The sequence below is a fragment of the Coenobita brevimanus genome, chromosome 64 (genome assembly GCF_032717465.1).
Source record: "Coenobita brevimanus isolate Jiangsu-jjx chromosome 64, ASM3271746v2, whole genome shotgun sequence".
Taxonomy (NCBI): domain Eukaryota; kingdom Metazoa; phylum Arthropoda; class Malacostraca; order Decapoda; family Coenobitidae; genus Coenobita; species Coenobita brevimanus.
This window is the reverse complement of record NC_137017.1, coordinates 936,956-959,752: the sequence shown is the minus strand read 5'-3', so window position 1 is coordinate 959,752 and position 22,797 is coordinate 936,956. Positions and strand designations below refer to the sequence as shown.

At 42.5% G+C, this 22,797-nt stretch overlaps 1 protein-coding gene across 1 annotated transcript in view; it reads right to left on the bottom strand.

Moving 5' to 3' along the window:
- LOC145404607 (uncharacterized) overlaps positions 1-7,417 on the bottom strand; it is a 72,331-nt gene extending 64,914 nt beyond the window's left edge. The window contains exons 1-4 of the mRNA XM_080276125.1: positions 7,338-7,417; positions 6,550-6,607; positions 6,167-6,240; positions 5,725-5,919 (exon numbers count right to left, since the gene is read on the bottom strand). Of these exons, the coding sequence (XP_080132251.1) occupies positions 5,725-5,919; positions 6,167-6,240; positions 6,550-6,607; positions 7,338-7,417 (407 nt within the window). The remainder of the gene's footprint in view (positions 1-5,724; positions 5,920-6,166; positions 6,241-6,549; positions 6,608-7,337) is intronic.
- Between the last annotated feature and the right edge of the window lie 15,380 nt (positions 7,418-22,797).

The window sequence follows — 22,797 nt, the reverse complement described above, 5'->3', positions numbered from 1 at the left end:
CTTTACCCCTTCTGCCAGAGGACGTAATTTTTGTTTTATTATTGCTTCCTCTTCAAGGTCATTTTCAGCTTCAGGGAGAGTATAGTAGTGAAATGGTTAAAAGGCTGTATCTAATCTCGCCTGTTCGAAAAATCTTTCTTAGGCAGTCAGAATCGTTGGGGGTAACAAAAACAAAAAGTAGCTATCGGATATCATCGGTTTGAATGGGTTATGACTGTGAGCTTGTCAGGTCTTTCTAACACCTCTTTCACAACGATATATCTTGAATATTGCACCTCGGTATTCTCTCCAACCTCTTCACTAAGACAGATTTCCATAAAGTAAAAAAAAAAAAGTCTAGAGGAAGCAAGGATAAAAATATGAACGACGTCCTTGGGCTAAAGAGGATAACTGGACCAAAGTAATCTGTCTTCTCAAGAGGTTAAATAAAAACGTCTAGAGGAAGCAAGATCCAAAAAAATGTCCTAGGGTTGAAGGAGTTAACTGGGACAAGCTAATCCGTCTTCTCGAGAGCCACTTAGGGTTATATTCTCGTCAGCTTAGAAGTTCCCTTACGGTACCTCTTCATTTGAAAATTTACTTTGCTTGTTGCCCACTGACATTCCCATGAGGTATGGAATATAAAGCAAAGCAACATACGAGGGGATGTTAGCTACAATATGCAAAATTTTCATCCATCCATCCATTATCCAATCCTTTACTGTCCCACCAGGAGCGCAGGGACTACGTTACTCAGTCCAGACATTTTAGGCACGAGTGACCAGTCGCTAACATCAGAGCAGCACTGTGAACACTATACCCCTATCACAACTCAAGAAATATAAAAGCCACATTCGTTGGAACCCCTCACCCACTACACAACCAAGTGACGAAAGAACATTTGCTGATTACATGGTTACCACACAATGCAGGAAATAGTCTTCTGGATTATAGGAAATCACTTGGCTTAACACTCTGTGGAGTCACTTGTACGTACCGATACAGTGAGTAAGTAGATGGTGCGGGCCCCCATCTACCAAAAAGAAACTGATCAGAAGCTAAGAAGTCCCTGATCTTATGATACAACAATCCTTCGAATGGAGCACCTGCTACTCCTCTGGGGTATGAACCGTCTATTTGATCTAGCTGTCTGGCAATCATTCAATCAACCAATAAAACTATGTACCTATCTAATACAAAACAAATGTCATCCTTGTGAAGCGGTTCACTCCTCTTTTACTGCCATGATAAGCTCGCAGAACAAGAGAAAAATATAATGCAAGAAAAATAAGGCTTAGCCCTGACACCATGAATGATGGTTGGGAGGAAATAAAAACCCGAAAGGATGATCCTTCATACCAGATAAGCGACGTTCAAGCCCAGGCCTCCCTCCTCCATTCTGCCTTCTTTAGCAACCTCCAGGCCTCTCTCTTGGCGCCACAAGGCAATATGAAACTAAAATATTGTCCTCTCTTCTTCCCTTCCTCTCACGGCATTCGCACGATAGATTAAACGAAAATAGTGCCGTCTCTTTCTTTTTTCGTTTCCCTTTCCTTTCCTCTCTCACAGCTTATCTTGGCGATCTGTGTTGGTAAAGAAATGAGAAAGTTTCCTTCTCTTCCTATCACTCCATTCCCATTTCCTTTCCTTTCCTTCCAATCTCACTGCCACTTTGCGCAACCTGGTTACGATACTGAAATACCGCTTTCTCTCTTCCTTTCGCCTTCCACTGATGCCGTCGTCATGAACTTGTTTAAGACCAATTCGATTTGTCAGAGCTTTTGAAAAACGTTTGCATAAAATGTACAGGTTCATCGATCGTTAATTTTTAATCGTAAATAACCCCTTTTGCGTGAACTACCACAACAAATGAATTCTTCCATGATGTTGATATTGCTTTGATATAATGTGTTTTGTTAATGATTCTGCTGGTAATCGATCCGGAGACCATATTCAATTCCTGCTTGACATTTTTCGTTCATTTCAGCTTTAGTTAATTCAAATGTAGTGCTTGGAAAAATACAAAATCACCGACATAAACACACACACACACACACACACACACACACACACACACACACACACACACACACAAATAAAGTGCTCTACAACTACGGTATAACCTCCGGGTTTCAGTTCTGAGAATGTCAAACACTCCAAAACTGTCCCCCCCTTTCGCAGGACCCACAGCCACAATAACACAAAACTACCCAACTTCAGGCACAAGCACACACAAACACCAAGGCACAAAACCACCAAATATGTTCTGGCATTTTGGGGGTAATTAGTTTCAAATTATGGTATGCATGAAGTGAGAAAAAACTAGCACCAAGCCTAGAAAGGCCATGTGGCACTAAGGCGGCAAAGAACGGAGATCAATTAAATCAGATACAGAACACGCAGGGCAGGAAGAAAAAGCTTCTCTTTACAATGTTCCGCCGTGAGAATACCCACACAGAAAGGCTGCATGCATCTTCCTCAAAGTGAATTTTGTATGGAGTGCATGACAAGGGTCTGGTACTCCATTATAAGTGACAGACGTCCGATTGACTGTCTGATAGGTATTAGTTATACGTGTGGAGTCAGGATTCCGTAGTCTTTAATGGTAAATGAATGAATGTGTCCAAATTCACTGGGCATGCTGCGAACTGACATCATATTGTACAGGAAAGCCACAATACCCTGATCTGATATCCGAATATTCCCTTGCACGAACTGAATAATCGAACACCAATTCTCACAATACAACTGTATGGCCATTTACAGTATACGAATCCTCATTATAGAAAATATCCACATGTAAGAGTATTCCCCCTTGTATAAAGCGCTCAACAATACAGTACTCAGCAGACACGCTGGTGTGGCTTTCTGGACGTTGCACATCCAGAGTTTCGTTTGATAATCTCTCATGCTCCTCTGTTTATCATTCTGTTTGTCACCTACATTCTACCTGCCGTTCACTTCCAAGCCACAACCGTGTCAAGTCCATCCAGGTTACGATATCCCCTACATAGTATTTTTTGAGATGCGCAATGATCATTAGTGCATGAATTAAAGAACTACTTTAACTACAGGTGCACTGCTTTCCAATGATGATGGATAATAATAATGGATAACGATGATGGATAATAATAACGATGATGGATAATGATAATGATGATGGATAATGATAATGATGATGATGACAATGATAGTGATGATGATGATGATGATAAACAATGTAAGCAACATTATCATCGTACCAAAAGACCTTACTTGCATTGATCAGCACACTCCCTGTTCAAGATGACTTATATCCGTATGTTTATCAGAAAATCGTACTTTCCAACCGGCCCTCCATCATTACAAAGGTAACTTGAAAAGATGAATGATGCACCACTGCCGTCCTGAAAATATTATCTGATAAATGACGCAGCACTACCGTCCTGCAAAACATATCTGTATAAAAAAATCACACTTTACTTAATTAAGCAACTAATTTACGGAACTACCCCTGGACATAAGTGCAAAAGTACCTCTCAAGTTTTCTCCATACTGAGCTTTGCCCCAGTACAGTACCCGATACTTTGGACAGTGCTAAATAAAATGCCAAAACCACCTCACTGTTTTTCAACAGAATCCTTCAAATGTTTGGGGAAAAAAATCTCTTACATGTAATAATTTGCAACAATGAGTCACTGCTTGGACTTTCTGGGTTAATGTACCACTTCAGGGTAACCAAGGCTATTTTACTTCGCTTCAACCCACATATGGCCATGGTAGTACCCGGTACTACCCGAGTCTATGTTGTCACAATATACTAACTCCAAACTAACGTTTGCACCCAGAGCTGAATACGGTAATTTATGGTGAATGACAATCACCACACAATGAAAACCAATTCTAAGAACAGTAGTAAAATATCATTTTAATCTACATTTGAACAAATACCGGTATACTTAATGTAAAAAGCATTTAACATTGCTGGCCAACTTAGTTGACTTTGAAAAAAATCAACCAACTGAACTTGTCATAACCCCTACTCACCCTTCAATGAATATATTGCCTATTCTCAACAACAGATACCTCAAGAAAAGTTTTATGCCCTCATCAAATTATTTCTAGTCCAGTGATGCTGCATAACAATACATAACTGCAATACCGGTACTGTACTGAACTTCACTAACATATGACACTACAATGGCAACGCTTTTACTAACCAAATTTCTACTGATACCAAAAAAGAACCTTGGTACCAAAGTATGCAACAAACATCTATGTAAAAATTATTTTCTCACCTGAAGTCAAGTGGGCAAATCTAGCAGATGATGCATCTCCCCCATCAGTACCTCGTCAGTGGTCTGGTAGCTGGCTGATTCACACCTCATCGGAACCATGAACTGTACCTGCTACTTAGCCAGAAATAACCATACTGTAGTACTTAACCTGTAACTTAACCTGTATCTTCCACAATGACACTTCAATTTTCTGTACCGTACTAGCCTGCTTATTATTCTAAATGCCTAAACTTAGACTACTATTAATCCTCCCCTCCACCATAGACTCACTGTCCTTTCGTTCTGAGTTCCTACATCATCGCCATACCTTCCCTCTGCCACCTTGTCTCGTAAGCCGCTCCCTCTGCCACCCCCACTCGCAAACCGTTCCCTCTGCCACCCAGTCTCGCAGGCCCTTCCCTCTGCCACCCCGTCTCGCAAGCCCTTCCCTCTGCCACCCCGTCTAGCAAGCCCTTCCCTCTGCCACCCCGCCTGCAGTCCCCTCTGCCGCAGTCTTGCAAGCTGTTCCTCTGCACCTGTCTCAGTGTTTTCCCTCCATCCACCTCCATCATACTATCACTCCTTCCTTCTATCCTGTGCCATCACATTTTTATTTTCAGTGCAATCTTAACCATCCTTTCCTTCTGCTATCCCATCTAAATCCCCGCTGCTATCACATCCCACTGTCCTTCCCGCTGCTATCACATCCCACCGTCCTTTCCCTTTGTTATCACATCCCAGTCTTTTCCCTTTGCTATCACATCCAACTGTCTTTTCCCTCTGCTATCACATCTCGCTTTCCTTTCTCTGGGCTATCACATCTCGCCTTCCTCTGCTATCACATCTCGCCTTCCTTTCCCTCTGCCATCATACCTCGCCTTCCTTTCCCTCTGCTTACCTTCCTTTCGCTTTGCTATCGCATCTCGCCTTCCTTTCCCTCCGCTATCACATATCGCCTCCCTTTTCCTCTGCTATCCCATCTCGCCTTTCTTTCCCTTTGCTGTCACATCTCATCCTCCTTTCCCTCTACCATGTTTCACCTGCATTTCCCTCTGCTACCATGTCTCGCCTTCCTTTCCCTCTGCTACATGTCTCGCCTTCCTTTCCCTCTGCTATCATGTCTTGCTTTCATTTCCCTCTCCTACCCTGTCTTGTTCATTCTTTCCCCCCTGCTGATCTGTCTGCTTTCTCGTATTCATTTCCTTGACAGTTCTACATAACCACACCAGCCCTTCCAGGTCTCTACATAACCATATCCCATCCAGATCAGCATTCCATCCCTTCCAACTTTACAGCACCACGCCATCCTTTCCACCTCTACATCACCACTATCCCTTAAAGCTCTACAACTCGCCTTCCAATCTGGTTTACAACCTGGTTCTCAATACACCACCCGATCCGGCAACGCCCGTAACACGCCACCCCACCCAACACTGCCGCCCCCGCCTCGCGACCCCCACCATGCCATCCTACTCGACGACTACCTCACCACGCCGTCCCCACCATGTTCCCGCCCGAAGTCACCGCCCCGACAGCCCGCTCTGCGACCTGTCTGTCACGGACCTGAGAGCCCTCTCCACCACCTGTCACGGGCCCGAAACCCCACTCCGCCACCTGTCTGTCACGGGCCCGAGAGGCCGCTCCACCATCTGTGAGCAACCAGCCTGAGAGCCCGCTCCGCCACCTGTTAATCACAGGCCCCAGAGCTCGTTCCATTACCAGTTAGTTACGGGCCATTAAGCCCACTCCACCACCTGTTTTCATGGGTCCAAGTGGCTACTCCGCCATACGCAATCACAGACGCACTGCTGCCTCATCCAGGACAATGAACCTGGAAAGAAATTAAGTGTTTTTATTTGTTCAGGATTTTTTTTTATAATCCTACCTCCCAGCAGTCCTAGCATCCTAGCAAAATGTAATTTAACACTCACCATCTGCGACGCTGTCGATGCTTTGTGAAACGAAGATGTGAAGAGGCAGTGATGACGCCAATAGCAAAGCTTACCTGCAAGGAGAAAATGAAATCATTGCAACCAAAAGGAAAATTAAGCCACTGAAACCAATAAAAATTTCCCAATATATTAAAATTACAGATCTCATTTACAGAGAAGAATTAACCAGCACAGTCAACAAAATATGTGTTCTCATCAGGTCTGTTATTACCATTCTACAATCCCACTACAAAGCTGTCTGTCCAACAGATATAGCAACAGTTCTTCACAGCCTACTCTAATGCACTCACAGCATGTAACCACATCAATTGAATTAATACAATATTCTTGCTTATACATCTTCTTACTTGAAAATGACAAACCTGAGCCACGGTCAATACAGTAATGTCGCTTGTAAAGCTTGTTTTCACTGGCTTTGGTCTGTGGAACAAGTAACCATAAATTTTGAAAGATAAGTGCCCCACATAATTCTGATTCATACGTGTAGGAGGAAATAGGAGCACCTATAAATCTGATAGGCACAAACATGTATGCATATTCACTAAAATGAAATGCATTTCAAAACTTGCCTACAATCATTTCTTAAGGTACTTTTTTCAGCAATTTACAAATGAAATCTTTCAGAACTACTCTGATACTGTGTTATACATCTAAAACGAGTCATGACATTCTAAAGACGGTTGAAAAGTCCTATTCTTTAATATGCTCTTTTGGTTTCAGGGCAATAGTAACAATACATCAATGCATCACATTCTGACGTTCATTGTAAACTAAAGGAACACAATTATATTTGGGGGTTAAGTTTCCCTGGGTAGGGCTATATATAAAAGCTCTGAAAACTATGTTCCAACCTTTAGAACAGACCAATTTACTTCACTGCTACGGAAAATGCCATGATTAGAACTAGATATGATTACAGTCTGATCCTGTACTGCTAAATTTTATTTTCTTGATCTAACATCTTCCTCTACGCTAACAAATACAAGCTAACTCATTTCCAATTTTTCCTTCTGCCACTCTGTAGAATGCTTTCCCTGGGCAAAGTAATCCCAATGTTAACTCCCATACAGTGTCCCATTCCCTTATCACATATGTTAGTTTGCTCATTTCAAGATTTTCCTTCAGCAATTTCTACTGTGCCAATTATTACCCCACACTGTTCGTGTTCAACTTCTTTTCTACAGTCTGCAGTTTCTTAATCTGAAGCAAATACCATATACAGTACGGCATGCAGCTTCCCCCATAATAAATGCAAGCTCATTTTTTTTTTTTTTTTTTTTTTTGCAATTCTTTATCGTTTCAAAGGTTAACACATACCCTAAGAAAACAGGTCCCCCCAAAGTAACGCCCAGTCAAATCACTGCAAGACAAAGGTTTCTCAGTCTCCACTCAGAACAATTTGCTGTTAGCCTTATCCCAGCGATTTTTAATTTCATCACGTTCTCCCTACGTGTGTGGGGTTGGTGGAGCATTAGTGCCCTCCCTGTAAAACAATTAACTCTAAGCCCTTGGCCACCCCGTTTGGGATACATGGCGTCTGGCAAATGAATGAATGTTCTCTACTTGTCCTTATCCCTGCTATTCTGGTGCAGGCAGCTGCTGCCACAACTATCCATCTACCCCTTGTGGGGTGGTAAAAGTAGTACGAAGGTTAACCAGGAAAGTTTACTGTGGCAATCTGGATAACAGTGGCCTTGTATCCCAGGTTATGAGCAATTAATCCACCAATGCGATATAAGCACCGGAAGTTACTTGGCAGAATTCTAGTCAAATACCCTGTTTCTTCTGGTCATGCTTAATCAGTGTTGCCAATAATACAGTAATCAGTTTTTAATTGCTCATTACTGTCATTTCCACTTAAGCTTTTTTTTTTTTTTTTCATGAAATTTTAAAAGTGGTTTTGTGAATCCACAACAAACGACACTGATGACAATGATCTGTGGATGTAATAATAATAATTAAAAACTGTCGCTTGCTTCTGAATACCCACGCTTTTTTTCGAAATCCATAGAGACTGAAGCTGGAAGGGACGACACGACATTCGGTGCCAACTCTTCAGGCTAACGCTGGACGATTTTACTCACTACTGTATATAGAAACCAACACAGCCCGAGTCAAAATTATATCGATTAAGCGCGGCGAGGTACGTCTTAAAGCGTCTTGGTGTTGATGTAATCTCTTAGAATGTAGGCCTATAACAAGGATGATAACACGATAACAGCTCCGATATACGATCCGGTACACTGATAGCCTGTTTAATAGAGGTTACTGAGTCCGGGGTGTACTGTGGTCTGCTGGGCGAGGTCCTTCAATTCTTTGTACACATTATGTAAATAGTTTATACCATATTGTTCAAGTTGTGCTACTTAGGGCCGACAGCTGACGTATATGGAAATGTTCCTGACTCGTCTGGTTCCCTTTCATATACTGATGTCCCCTACATTAGATTGTGCCTCGACTGATAGTCACCAGGTGATGAGTGCAGGTATGTAATGTAGAATGGCATTACATATCTGCAGTCGATGGTGTTCTGTTAGTCGAGGTATTTTTACCATTAGTGTAGGTCTAGCTATTTGTCTCCGTAGGATTTAGTATAGGACAGCGATTTGTCTGTTAGGTGATTAGTTTTAGGATCTTTAGATTAGTTTGTCTTTATAATATAAGGTATAAAAAAATATAAAACCAAGAAAAAAATAAAAAATAAAAATACCAAAAAATAATTAAAATAAAATTTATTATATATATATGTACGTGTGCATGAAAGTGTGTCTGTATATATGCATGAAAGCGTGTGAATGTATGTATGTATATATATGTGTTTGTATATATATGTATATATGTTTATAAGTATATACATATCTATATCTATCTATCTATCTACCTATCTATCTATCTATCTATCTATCTATCTATCTATATATATATATATATATATATATATATATATATATATATATATATATACGGCCTTAATGACCAGGGGATTTGGCCCCAATGGTAGATAGGCCGAAAAAAAAAAGAGAAAAAAAAGGGGGGGTGTATTTCGCCTTAACTACTTCACTCCCATGACGTATTTCTCATCACTGCTACACGGTGACAATCTAATTAATCTTAGGAGTGACATTCTGGAGCCTCTCATGGTAGGAACATCTTCTAGTATATTTTCAGCTAACAGTAAGTGTGGAAGCCTAAGTTTTAATGATGTGCTGAAGCGGAGACAAACGGACGGATGGATGGATAAGAAGATAGACACATGGATTGATGGATGGATGGATGAAGAGATAGAAGGATGAGATGATAGACGGATGGATGGATCGATAAGAGGATAGACTGATAGACACATATATGGATGGACGGATGGATGGATGGATAAGTAGACAGGCAGATAGACAAACTGATAGACTGATACACATACACAGAGAAAAACAGACAGAGAGAAAGAGCAACCACCACATCAACACTCCTACCACACAATCCAAAACTCAAAATCGCAAATGAACAAAACTGCATAATAAGCAACATGATACTGTCTCGCTCGCTGTTACTACCACTCCTCAACAACTAGCTCTTATGTGTAATCCTTAGACAGACAAACAGCCAGACAGGCAGACACAGATATAGACAGACAGAAAGATGGACAGATGGATGGACAGACAGTGGCAGAGATAGATCAACAGACAGACAGGCAGACAGATGGATTGATAGACAGACAGACAGACAGATGGATTGATAGACAGACAGACAGGCTGACAGATACATAGACCGACAGACAGATAGACACAGATAAATTTAGGTACAAGCAGAATGAGGTTGATAAAATACTGTAAAGAACTAAAGACAAACAGACAATCCTCTACCACCACATCTACCACTCGGTCACCACCTCCACCCCCACCAATGGACTAAATCGCATAATAACCCACGTCAACCGCCAGTCTCGGGAGCTGTTACTGTACTTCTTTTATCTGAACTTGAGCCAGGTTTTTGTCCATTTGCATCTTCATCTCAGGTAGCTCCATGGAGGAACAAGACGATGTCCTTTCCATGGCACTTCTTCATGATTAGCATAATACTCTACTTCCCACACCTCGAGGGCAGTATAAGACAATGCTGTAGCTCCACGTCATTTCCACTGCACTTCTTCGTGACTACACTCATATTCTAGTGTTAATCTATTGCTAAAACTCGGTATTCAAGATGAAGAGAGAGCAATATTAGGCCAAGTTAGAGCAACAGAAGTATACAATTCCTCCACAACCAGCTCCTACTCGTGATTTTTTTTTTTTTTTGACTGATGAATTTTCTTTGACATGTAGACGATTTATATATTCGATCCTTCACTACGAGGACGTCTTAGCTAACAGTAATCTAGCTACCGGTACTTCCAAACGATTTTATTAAACTTAGGAAATAGTTAAAGCTATACCTGACCCCCTCCTGTTCGAAATATCTCCTGAGCTGAATCAAATCGTCTGGAGGGAATAAAACATAAATGATATCCTCGGACTGAAGGTGTTATTACTTATTAATCACTACTAACAAACACACACACACACACACACACACACACACACACACACACACACACACACACACACAAACTCTATTCACTTAAACTCCCGTCACCATTTCCTTCATTCAAGTAGAAAGTGGAACTCAGGTGCGAAAGTCCGCATAAAGTTTTCCCTTCACAAAAGAAAGAGGGATAAAAGAATGCCACTATCCAAAATAGTTCAAGGTACCTTAACACACTGCAATCAGCCTCTCTCTCTCTCTCTCTCTCTCTCTCTCTAATTACACCCACACGCCACCACCACCGGGCCGACAACGAGCTCGAGTGATATACAACGGGAAAAAGCCGCGCTAAGTTTTCTGACACGTTGTTTTCCTTGTAATTAGTTCAGATGTCAGACACCTCCTTCATAACTCTGTCCGACTCGTGTTCTCTCTCTCTCTCTCTCTCTCTCTCTCTATTTATCTCTACCTCTATCCTTCTATCTATTTTCTGTTAATCTCTCTACCTATCAATCTATTCATTCCTTTCGTTTTTTCCGTCTTTCATTTTTCTCATTTTCTATTACTAATCTGCTCTCATTACCTCGGACTTACCTCTCATCATATTTCCTTTTCTTTTGACTCTCTCTCTCTCTCTCTCTCTCTCTTCCTCACACAGTTTCCCAGCATGCGCCATTCATTTATATTCACTAATTTTTAAGCCAGTCACGAAACTGCTCACCTCCTAAATGAGGCAATAACTTGGCCTTTCTTAAAACCTTACAATTTTGCCTCCAATTAAGGTGAAACAAAGATGTGTAGTTTTACTAATTCGATACCTGATCAAAATAACAAAATCATCCTTGGACACATTCATTACCTCCGCCAAGGAGGTTATATTTTTGCCGGCTTTGGTTGTTTGTCTGTCTGTTTGTTAGCAGGATTACGCAAAAAGTTATGAACGGATTTTGATGAAATTTTGTGTAATGGTGGGCGATGGGCCAAGAAAGAAATTACTAAATTTTGGGGCGGATCCGGAGTAACCCGCACAATATCTCCCAAAGTTCTCAATGAATTTCAATGAAATTTTGTGGAGGTGTGTGCCATGGACCAAGACAGAATTTATTAAATTTTAAGCCGGATCCGGATCCGGATCCTATAATCACGGATCTGTTACCAGGATTACTCAAAAAGTTATGAACGGATTCTGATTAAATTTTGTGGAAGGGTGGGCCATGGGCCAAGGAAGAAATGATTAAATTTGATCCGGATCCGGAGTACCCCGCACAATATCTCCAAAAGTTCTCCATGAATTTCAATGAAATTGTGGAAAGGTGGGCCATGGACCAAGAGAGAATCAATTAAATTTGGGGGCGGGTCTGGATCCGAATCGGGATCCTATATCTACGGATCAGGATCCTTTTTATTGGCATTGGCGGGGGTTTGCGCTTTGTGAGTGTTTTCTAGTTTATTTATTTATTTACTTATTTATTCTCTTATCTATTTATTACTATCATTATGACGATGATGATGATGACGATGATGATGATGATGATGATGATGATGATGATGATGATCATTATTATTATTATTTTGGAGGGGGTGGCGGGCCTAAGCAGGGACAAGGAAGGGGGGGGGGAATATATAGTACACCTCTGACGGCTACTCTGGTTCTAATAATCACATCCCACCTTTACTTTTAGTGTGGCCAGTTCTGTAGGAGGAATTTGATGACACAGACAGAAAGATCAACAGACAGAAAGAGATAAACTGATATACAGTATACGAGTAGGCAACCACACACGCACACGCACACAGACACAGACTGACAGAAAGACAGACAGACAAGGATGAACAGATTCAGAGAGAGAGAGAGAGAGAGAGAAGCACAGACTCAAACGAATAAGCAAACAGGTAAACAACTTGATTCGGTGATGAAAGGACACAATTAAAGAGATTCTGAAGTGTCTGACTTTTCTTTGAGCACCTTTTTTAATTCTGAGCTTCCACGAACCAAGAATTGCGCGCACGTGTGTGTGTGTGTGTGTGTGTGTGTGTGTGTGTGTGTGTGTGTGTGTGTGTGTGTGTGTGTGTGTGTGTGTGTGTGTGTGTGTGTGTGTGTGTGTGTGTGAGTAAATTACTGTACATACTGATGTTTTATTCATGTACGTCCATATGAATGACCTACTTACAAAAACACACATACACTGAGAGGTGTGCACATAAACGTACATGAATACATTACACAAGCACCCACTCACCCTTCCGCCGTGTGTACGCTTGTAATTACGTAAGCTAATATACACGTACGTCTGAGGTGAATACATACATACATATATACATCCACATATAAAAGTACATACATACATCCATATATAAAAACACATACATACATACATACATACACACACATACATAAATACATACATACACATACTATATATAAATACACAAATACATACATATATAGAATGGCTAACTCAATACACATTCCATGCTTTACACACACACACACACACACACACACACACACACACACACACACACACACACACACTGAGAGAGAGAGAGAGAGAGAGAGAGAGAGAGAGAGAGAGAAATATTGTGGTACAGTTCCTTGTTTCGTCATAGTCCTCTCTCTCTTTCTCTCTCTCTCTCTCTCTCTCTCTCTCTCTCTCTCTCTCTCTCTCTCTCTCTCTCATTCCTGGCATCATATTAATAAATTCACTTAACCCGTTCTTACGAGCGACAAGTCCCCAGATGCCAATTATTTCAAGGATGCGTGTTGCTTTGTTGTATTTTTCATTATTATTATTATTATTATTATTAGTAGTAGTAGTAGTAGTAGTAGTAGTAGTATTGTGTTACTACTACTACTCCTACTACTATTATTTTTGTTACTGCTTGTGTTATTATTATTATTATTATATTTATTCATTTATTTTTACTATTCACCCCAATTTGGTTTTCAAATATTTGCCGGACATACGAGTAAAGACAAACGAAAAACAATCTTTATACAAAACTTATACTTAAGAATATTTATGAACACGTCCCTTGGTTCTTTATGCCCTCTCCCCTCCTTCTCCCCCCCCCCTCTACTACTATCTTCCTTCCTCCCCCACCCTCACCCATTCTCTCCCCCTCCTTCCGTCTTTTCATCACCCTTCCTCCCTCCTCCCCGCTCCTTCCCAACCCCTTTCTTTATCCTATTCATTCTTTCTTCTGTCATAAGCAGGGGTGCCAGGTGCGCGCGTTTCGCGCCAGATTGGGCGACTTTGGAAGATGATTTGCGCTTGAATTTGAACGGCTGCGCGTTGCGCTTTTTTGGGCGCTTTTTGAAATGACTGAGAGAGTATTGGGCGATTTTGTGTTATGGATACGATGTTCATCAAAATAAGAAAAAAAGTAAGAAGACACAACGTATGCCTGATGTACTAATACTCGTATGACTCAGTACTCCTTACCCTGCCTCTCCCCAAACGCATTGTGAAGCCTCAGCCAATTAGCATCTCTACCTGACCTGCCTCTCCATGACCCCAAGTGTGTGTGTGTGTGTGTGTGTGTGTGTGTGTGTGGTAGCCTTTTGTTTTAATCCTGAATCCTCAAGACTCAAGGCTATGCCTTTCTAGTGAGTGTAAATTTAGTCTTCTTAGTCTCTCTTCATATGAAAAGTTCTGAATATCAATGTAAATTTTTGTCATTCTTCACTGTGTATTTTCGAACGAATTTAAGTCCATCCCTATACGTTGCTACTACAGCGCTAATGTCCATCACTTATGTGTAGTACAATTAGCACCAGAGTCATAATGACCACCCTGTTCCTCCCCTACATCTACCTCTTTGTCTGAACGCCTCACACCCTTTACCAAGCCTGCCCATCCAACCCTGATCCCATAATTACTGACGACGCAAAGCTATCCCTCTGCCCCATCTGCCACTCCATACCTTCTGTATTATCCTTCTCTCTCTCTCTCTCTCTCTCTCTCTCTCTCTCTCATCCAGATTAAAGTCCACTGTCTCCACTTATCCTGTTATCCCCCTACCACCTCCTTGTAAATGTTTCACAGGCGCAGCCGTCTGACCCTCTCTCACCTGACCCCACTCCTCTGGTCTGACTTTTCGACCGCCACCTATTACAACTACTACTACAACTACCAACACACACACACACACACACACACACACGCTACGGGTTAATAATAGAGAAGAATGACAATAACTGGCTCTCACCACTCCCAAGACTGATGGAGGAGAGGTGTGTGTGTGTGTGTGTCATTTGCTGTCTGCGCTTTTTGGGCGCGTTTTCGGGATGGATTGGGCGCCAACAGCACCCACCGACCTGGCAACACTGGTCATAAGAGAGGGAGGGATGGAAGGATGAAGACAGGAGGGAGGGAAGGATGAAGACAGGAGGGAGGGAAGGATGAAGGCAGGAGGGAGGGAAGGATGAAGGCAGGAGGGAGGGAAGGATGAAGGCAGGAAGGAGGGAAGGATGAAGGCAGGAGGGAGGGAAGGATGAAGGCAGGAGGGGGGGAAGGATGAAGAGAGGAGGGAGGGAGGGATGAAGACAGGAGGGAGGGAAGGAGAGGAAGGGAGAAAGGGAAGGGCTGGGATGGGATGATGAGGGAATGAAAGAGGGAGGTTAGTAATCATGGATAATAATTAAGGAAAGTAGTAAGCAAGAAAAAAGGAAGGAAGGGAATAAGGAAGGAAGGGAGAAGGAACAAATATCGGTGATTGAGGGAAGTAATAAGAACGTGAGAGAGGGCTTAAATAACAGAGGAAGACTGATGAGAGAGAGAGAGAGAGAGAGAGAGAGAGAGAGAGAGAGAGAGAGAGAGAGAGAGAGAGAGACAGACAGACAGACACAGACAGACAGACAGAATGTGGCTGAGAGGAGGGAGGGGGAGAGCAAATGTGGTTCGGCAATTCATTCGGTTTGGCACTAGCCTCCTATTTGGGAGAGGCTTTGACGTAGGTATGTGCCCCACTGACTGACGCTTTGTAGGGTGGACACACTTAAACTAACGCCTGTCAGCAATATTTAAATACCTAAACATACACCATTCCACTATTTAACATCACCTTTTCCTTTTTCACATTCTGCATCACTTTAACACATCGCTGTCTACTAACACTATCATCCTTTTCACAACTACCTGTTATTACTACAATTTGTTTCACAGTCTGAGCCTTGTACGTCTACCACACCACTGGCTACTATCTTCATCATCTGTTTCCACCATTTGTGCCATGAGTCAGTTCTACCCCACTTCTGACCCCTCTCCGACTTTTTAATAGGGGGTAGTGGATAGGGGTAGGGAAGGGGGATGTGAGGGTCAGGGATAAGGGGAGGGAGGGTAAGGAGTGTAGGTTAGGTTATTGGGGAAGGATAGGGAATGAGAAGAAAGAAGGAAAGGAAAGAAGGCGGTTGTACTGGGAAGGAGAATAAGGAATGATGGCAGGAAGCAAGGCGATGGTGAAGATGGCTAGCTGGAAGTAAGTCATGGTAGGAGGGAAAGTCAGGTAGGAAGGGAGACTGGATAGGGAACGAGGCTAGGGAACAGGGAAGGGAGAATGGGTGGAGAGTTGGATAGTAAGGGAAAGTAGGGATTTCGTAGGAAGGCTGAATAGGGATAGGAGTTGTTGGATAGGAGTACAAAAGACTGGGGAAAAGGGCAGGCAGTGAGGGGTCAGGGGAGAAGAGTAAGGAACTGAGTGAGGTGTTCGGGGTAGGAGAGAGGGAGGATGGATGAAGGAAGGATGGGGGATAAGGAGGCAGGAAGGGAGGCTGGTAGGGAGTACCATTACTACAGTATTTTCTGTTTCAGATTCAGAACTCTTTCCTTCCCACTGACCTCCCTATTTAAACGGAAGGAGAGAAGGAGGTGGACTGGTGGGGAGGGAGGATGGCAGAAAGGGAGGGAGGACGGACATGTGGACGGAGGGGGCAAGGACGAAATAAAGGTAAGGAATAAGGAATGAAGGCTAGTACAGTAATAGCGAATGGAGTTAAGTGGGTAGGGTTGGTAGTGGAGTCAAGGAGGAAGTGTCAAGGGATAGGTCAGGGGAGGGGATAGGGCCAGGAAAGGAGTGAGAATGACGCAGGGAGGGTTGGAAGTGAGGTTGGTCGGAAATGAAGAAAGGAAGTAAAAGTCAGGGAGATGGAGAGGGAGGATCAAGGAGGGAGCTTGGTATGCAATGAAAGTCAAGGAGAAACAGGAAGGGAGACTGACAGGGAGTGAAAATCTGGGAGTATCAGGCGGGAGGGAGGCAGGCAGACATGGAGGGAGGGAGGGAGAAAGAATCAGGGTAGGGAGGGAGGAAAGGGGAAGGGGGAGGAAGGCAAGACCAAGGGAGGGTACTGAGGGAGGGAGGGAGCCAGGAGCCAGACCAACACAGCTACACAGTCAGTCTTTCGCCTCGCCGTACTGGGGTCGGTCGGTCGGTAGGGCAGGGGCACTGGTGGGTCTAGTGACTCGCTCCACCCCTCTCACACGCTCCACTTCAGCTATCAGGGAAAGACTTGTTGCGCCCCACCTACCGCTACCAACAGTCTCCTCCTCCACCACCAACATCACTCAAGCATCGGACCCGCAGGAGCCACTACAAGTAAACCACATGGATTTTTACATGCATTTATCGTCTGGCCCAGATGTGCGTGTGTGGTGTGTACTTGTTTTCTCAATGTGCTGTTGGTCCTGTTATCTTGGAATAACCACACTCAACGTGCGTGGTCTGTGGCAAAAGATGTTCGCGTGATGTGCTTTCATTTTTTTTTTCAACCTGTGTGTCGTGAGACAAAGATCTTCCTGTCATGTATAGCTGTTTCGATGTAATAGCAGTTCCGCTCTCTAGGAATGATGTATACTGAACTAGTGTGCTGTGTGGCAAGATGTTCGTGTGTTTTCATTCTCTCAACCTGCGTATCGTGCAATAAATTCTAGTATGATGTATATTTGCTTCGAGGTGTTGTTTATTAAGCTAGTCATACGAGTAAATATCAGTATTCACTGTCAATACTGTGTACCATTTTCTTTTCACCAACCACAGCCACCACATGTAGAGCACTGGGCTCTTACTATTTACAGCTTAGTCCAAATGTTAATAAGATGTGTGTGTTCTCACTTCGCTGTGCTGGTCATCCCGTTTATCCCGTGGCGTACTGTGTGGCAGATATTCGCATGATGTGTTCTATTATCCCGTAACTTAGGATTAACTTCACGAAACCTGCCTGTACTGTGACATGTTACCCTTTCTCTATACTGTTGTTTCCGTCATCCTGAGCTCACGACACTAAACCTGCGTGAATAAGTGGCAAAGATATTCGTGTAGTGTGTTCGTATTTCGTTGCCCTCTTCATCCCGTTCTCCAGCATTATCTATACTCAGCCTCTGTGTACTGTGTGGCCCGGATGTTTGTGTGCTGTGTTCTTTCGCTGTCCCTTTATTCCGCAGCCTAAGACTAATCCTGTTCAACTTGTGTATTGTGTGGTTAAAACTATCGTGTGCTGGGATGGTGAAGGTCGAGTGCTGGGATGATGAAAGTTATGTGCTGGGATGGTGAAGTTTATGCGTTGGGATGGTGATGTTCGTGTGCTGGGATGGTGATGTTCGTGTGCTGGGATGGTGATGTTCGTGTGTTGGGATGATGAAATGTGCTGTGTCTGTGTTTACCTGTCATGTGCAAACCCTTCCTTACGAGAATTCTGAAGGACATCATTGACTCTCCCAAAACCATTCTGTGCAGAAGAAAAAAAATCGTGTGCTCGTGTGTTGGTGTTCTGTGTTGTGTACAGTATGTGTTTCGTCGTGATGTGCTACCCCTTCCCCACGAGAACCTCTAAGTATAATTCAATGGCTATCCTCAAACTATTATGCTGTGTGTGTGTGTGTGTGTGTGTATGTGTGTGTGTGCAACTTCTTCCTTCAGAGGACTTTTGGCTATACAACTCTGGCTCTCATATAAGAACAAGTCTACTGTTTAATTTTCATGTCCTGTAATGTTTGTGTGTTGTGTTTTGTGTTTTCCTGTGATGTGTTATTCGCTTCCAGGAATTATGTCCCTGTGTTATGTGTTGTGTATCCTAGTGATGTGCTACTCCTTCCCTACAAAAGGCTTTATACATAATTTTGGCTAAGATTCAAGGAAATTTTTGTGTGCTATGGGAGTGATGATGTGTGAGTTGCATCTGCGTTTCCTTGTGTTGTGCAACCCATTCTCTACGAGGAATTTTACGTACGATTGTGGGTATTCTACGACGATTAGGTTCTGGTCATTTTCGTGTGTGTGTGTGTGTGTGTGTGTGTGTGTGTGTGTGTGTGTGTGTGTGTGTGTGTGTGTGTGTGTGTGTGTGTGTATTCTTGTGCACTATGCGCGTCCACAATATGTATATCATCTACCTTTAGCTGGAATCAAATACACAGTTCTTCTCCCCGTAAGCTGTAGGACTTCTCTCGGCTGAATAAAATCGTCTATGGTCAGCCTGAATATAATACCTAAGTGCCTTTGTACGAACGAAAACGTCAAATGCGATAGGTTTGAAGTCCTTGTCCAGCGTGACGTAATTGTTAACTTATTCCTGCTGCTGTCAGACTATTTTATTCACGTTCGGAAAATACTCTCATTATGATAGGGTTTATTAATGTTAGGTATATGTATCATCTCTCCAATTCGAAAGTCCTTCCAATGCTGAGTCAAAGTTAGACTACAATGACTAAGGCATCCGCGGTATCAGTGGGTTAATTCTCTGACTGGTGGGATGTTCAGTATACAATGAACCAAATTACCTTATGTTAGTCTGAACGAAGTACCTCAATCCGTAACACCAGCGAAAGGGTTAATTCTCTGCCAAAACGTTAATCAAGAGAGTTTTTACTACGGTGCCTCATATTTTCCTGATCTGAATACACTCCTCTGACATGGGCCGAAATAAAATACTGTATAAATCAAGGTTGATAATTCAGCAACCCTTCTACAAGAGCTATTCAGATTTTATTCATTCTTCTGTGGGATAATGTTCTTTCTGGAGGAAGAACAAGACACACGGGCAGATTCTACGCCGTCCTTGTGAATGCTGCCAAAAACAATGGTGAGTTACGAGAGGGAGACGACTGCAAATCTGTTCGGTAAATCCCGCCCCAATTCTTCGTATGATTACCGTACGACAGAATTATTTTTAACACACTCACTACACTGACGCCTATTATATTTCCTTTTTGTTACCCCAGGACGATTTCATTCAGATTAAGAGCCTCACTGTTGTGAGGGGATTAATGAAGGGTTTATGTAATCAATTCGAAAAGACTCGTAAGCTGAATAAAATCGTCTGGAGATAGCACGACTAGGATCAACACTGCTTGGGTTCTATAGCATTCTGGAAACATGTAAGGGCAGATCTATTGGATTCAAGGAGTTCTCTCTCTCTCTCTCTCTCTCTCAACCCCTGCCCTACCCCGACAACTTCTTCACTGCATTCTTACCACACTGAGACCTTCCATTCACCTTAGTCTCTCGTAACCTGCTGACCTCAAGTGGGTAAGAATTATGTGTTAATCAGTGAATCTTTCTGTGGAGGCAATTTTGTGGTGAGAATTGGAACTAATGGGAAACAGGGCTGGGATGATGATGATGATGATGATGATGATGATGATGATGATGATGATGATGATGGTCGTCGTCGCAGTGTTCTTGGTAGTGATGATAAAGATGATGATGATGATGATGATGATGATGATGATGATGGTCGTCAATGCAGTGTTCTTGGTAGTGATGATAAAGATGATGATGATAATGATGATAATGGTCGTCAACGCAGTGTTCTTGGTAGTGATGATGATGATGATGATGATGATGATGATGATGATGATGATGAATGATTGGGATGTGACGGGGGTGATTGTGATGATGTTAATAATGGACTACGATTGATAACTACTGTGATATGAAGTTATTGTGTGTGTGTGTGTGTGTGTGTGTGTGTGTGTGTGTGTGTGTGTGTGTGTGTGTGTGTGTGTGTGTGTGTGTGTGTGTGTGTGTGTGTGTGTGTGTGTGTGTGTGCGTGCGTTATGGCAAGCACAGATATTTCTCACCAAACCCTTTCACCTTAAGACAGTTTTACCCATTTATTCTACCAACCTATTGACGTTTTTGTTCAACTCATGACGAAACTCTTCCCGTGGAGGAATTAATGAAGCTTCTGGTTAACTCCCAAATCGAAAATTCTCCCTTAACATGAATAACACTGACTGGAGATAACGGGAATGAACTAATTAATGACGTGACCGTATTGAGGAGGTTAACGAGCCGGAGATGTGTAGGCAAAACCCCAGCTTCAGGTAGAGACAGGTTGAAGTGAGGCAATACCGGCACCGTAACCTACTGTCCAAGGCCCGTACTCTCGTCGGTCAAGGAAACTCCCTAACGCCTTTTCCTAAGCGATTTATTCTGCTCATTACACCTTTCCATCCTCTTCTCTGTCATTTAAGATTTCTTTTGCTTATTACTCCTAATTGTTCTCTTCCGTCTCATTTTAAATCATTCATATACGACTATACTCATCACAAAAGACATGGAAATTAATATTAACCTGCCGTATCCAAAAATAAATCGCTAGGGATGAGGTGTTAGGGAGCCTCCTTAACCGATGAGAATACGTACCTCATTGTACGTAGTGTGTCCAGGCATCTCAAAATGATCGGATCTTGAATTTGGCTCTCTATTGTATTTTGTTTTTCTCTTGGATGGAACTGTTACTGCGGGCTCATGGCCTTTGGTTCCTTCTTCCTCGCATTAAAAAAAAAAAAAAAAAAAAAAAGAAAACGAAAGCTCGACACTTGTCTCTTACCCATGACTTTCACTGCCTCGCCACCTGATTCTTCCTCTGCCCCCCTCTCTCCTTCTGCCTTGGTGGTAAACGCAACCCTTCCATCCACCCACTCATAAAAAATAAATAAATAAATAAATAAACCTACTATTTTTCATCATTTTCTTCCTCCTCCTCCTCCTCTTCCTCCCTCTTCTTCTTCTTCTTCTTCTTCTCCTCCTCCTCCTCCTCCTCCTCTACCTCCTCCTCCTCCTCCTCCTCCTCCTCCTCTACCTCCTCCTCCTCCTCCTCCTCTTCCTCCTCCTCCTCCTCCTCCTCCTCCTCATCATCATCATCATCATCATCATCGTCATCATCATTGTTACCATCATCATCACCATCATCCAACACGATCCCCATTTCCGCTCAAGGATGAAGTAACTTACGATCCAGAAACAACGAAAGAGAACGTACGAAAGCGGGAGAACCATCAGCAGCATGGCCAGTGAAGTACATGGGCCACACAGTCATTCACACATCATTCTAGCCCCTAAAATCCTGACGCTATTTCAAAAGCCAGACCTAGACGAGACTGAAGATTTATTTGTGTTAGGCTACATAAAATTACACTAAAAATCATATGCAGCTCTAAGTGATAATATTTGGTAATGCGTAACAAACTTCATAATGACATAACTTCAGTCTAAGCCATTATTTTAATCCTCTGGGGACTAAGATTTCTCAAGATCGTAAAAAATCATGTGGTGTTAGTTTCTGGGATTCTCAAACATATTTACGATATATTCCCTGTCGTAACTAAGATATATTTTTACAGGAGGAACTAGACGAGGGATGATATTAAGATTTTGCACTCCTTTCCCTAGCCGTCCTGCAGAAAACAACTGTACCCTGCAGTGATTTTCGTCTCGCACCTATGATTTACCTATGAAGTTAGAACAGGAGACAGGGAAAGATTTGACAGCCTCCTTGTTCTTCCTGCAAATCAAAGTCTGAGTTACGACAGGAAACTGATCGTAAATTTGCATATCCCGATCCTGAATGCTAAGTCCAGGTGAATGCATATCAGCTCAAGAATTACTCACAAATATTTTTAACTTTTTTTCTTGGACACCTCTAAGTTAAATACAATCGCCTGGTGTCTGCCTGAATAAAATAATAAAATACCGCCAGCGACAAGGTTAAAACATATTTTTCTTCCAACTTTTGACTCCTACGATTCGTTTCAGCTGTACTAAATAATCTTACGTTAGCCTGAATAACAAAGAAATAACTATCTTACCAAGTTCCC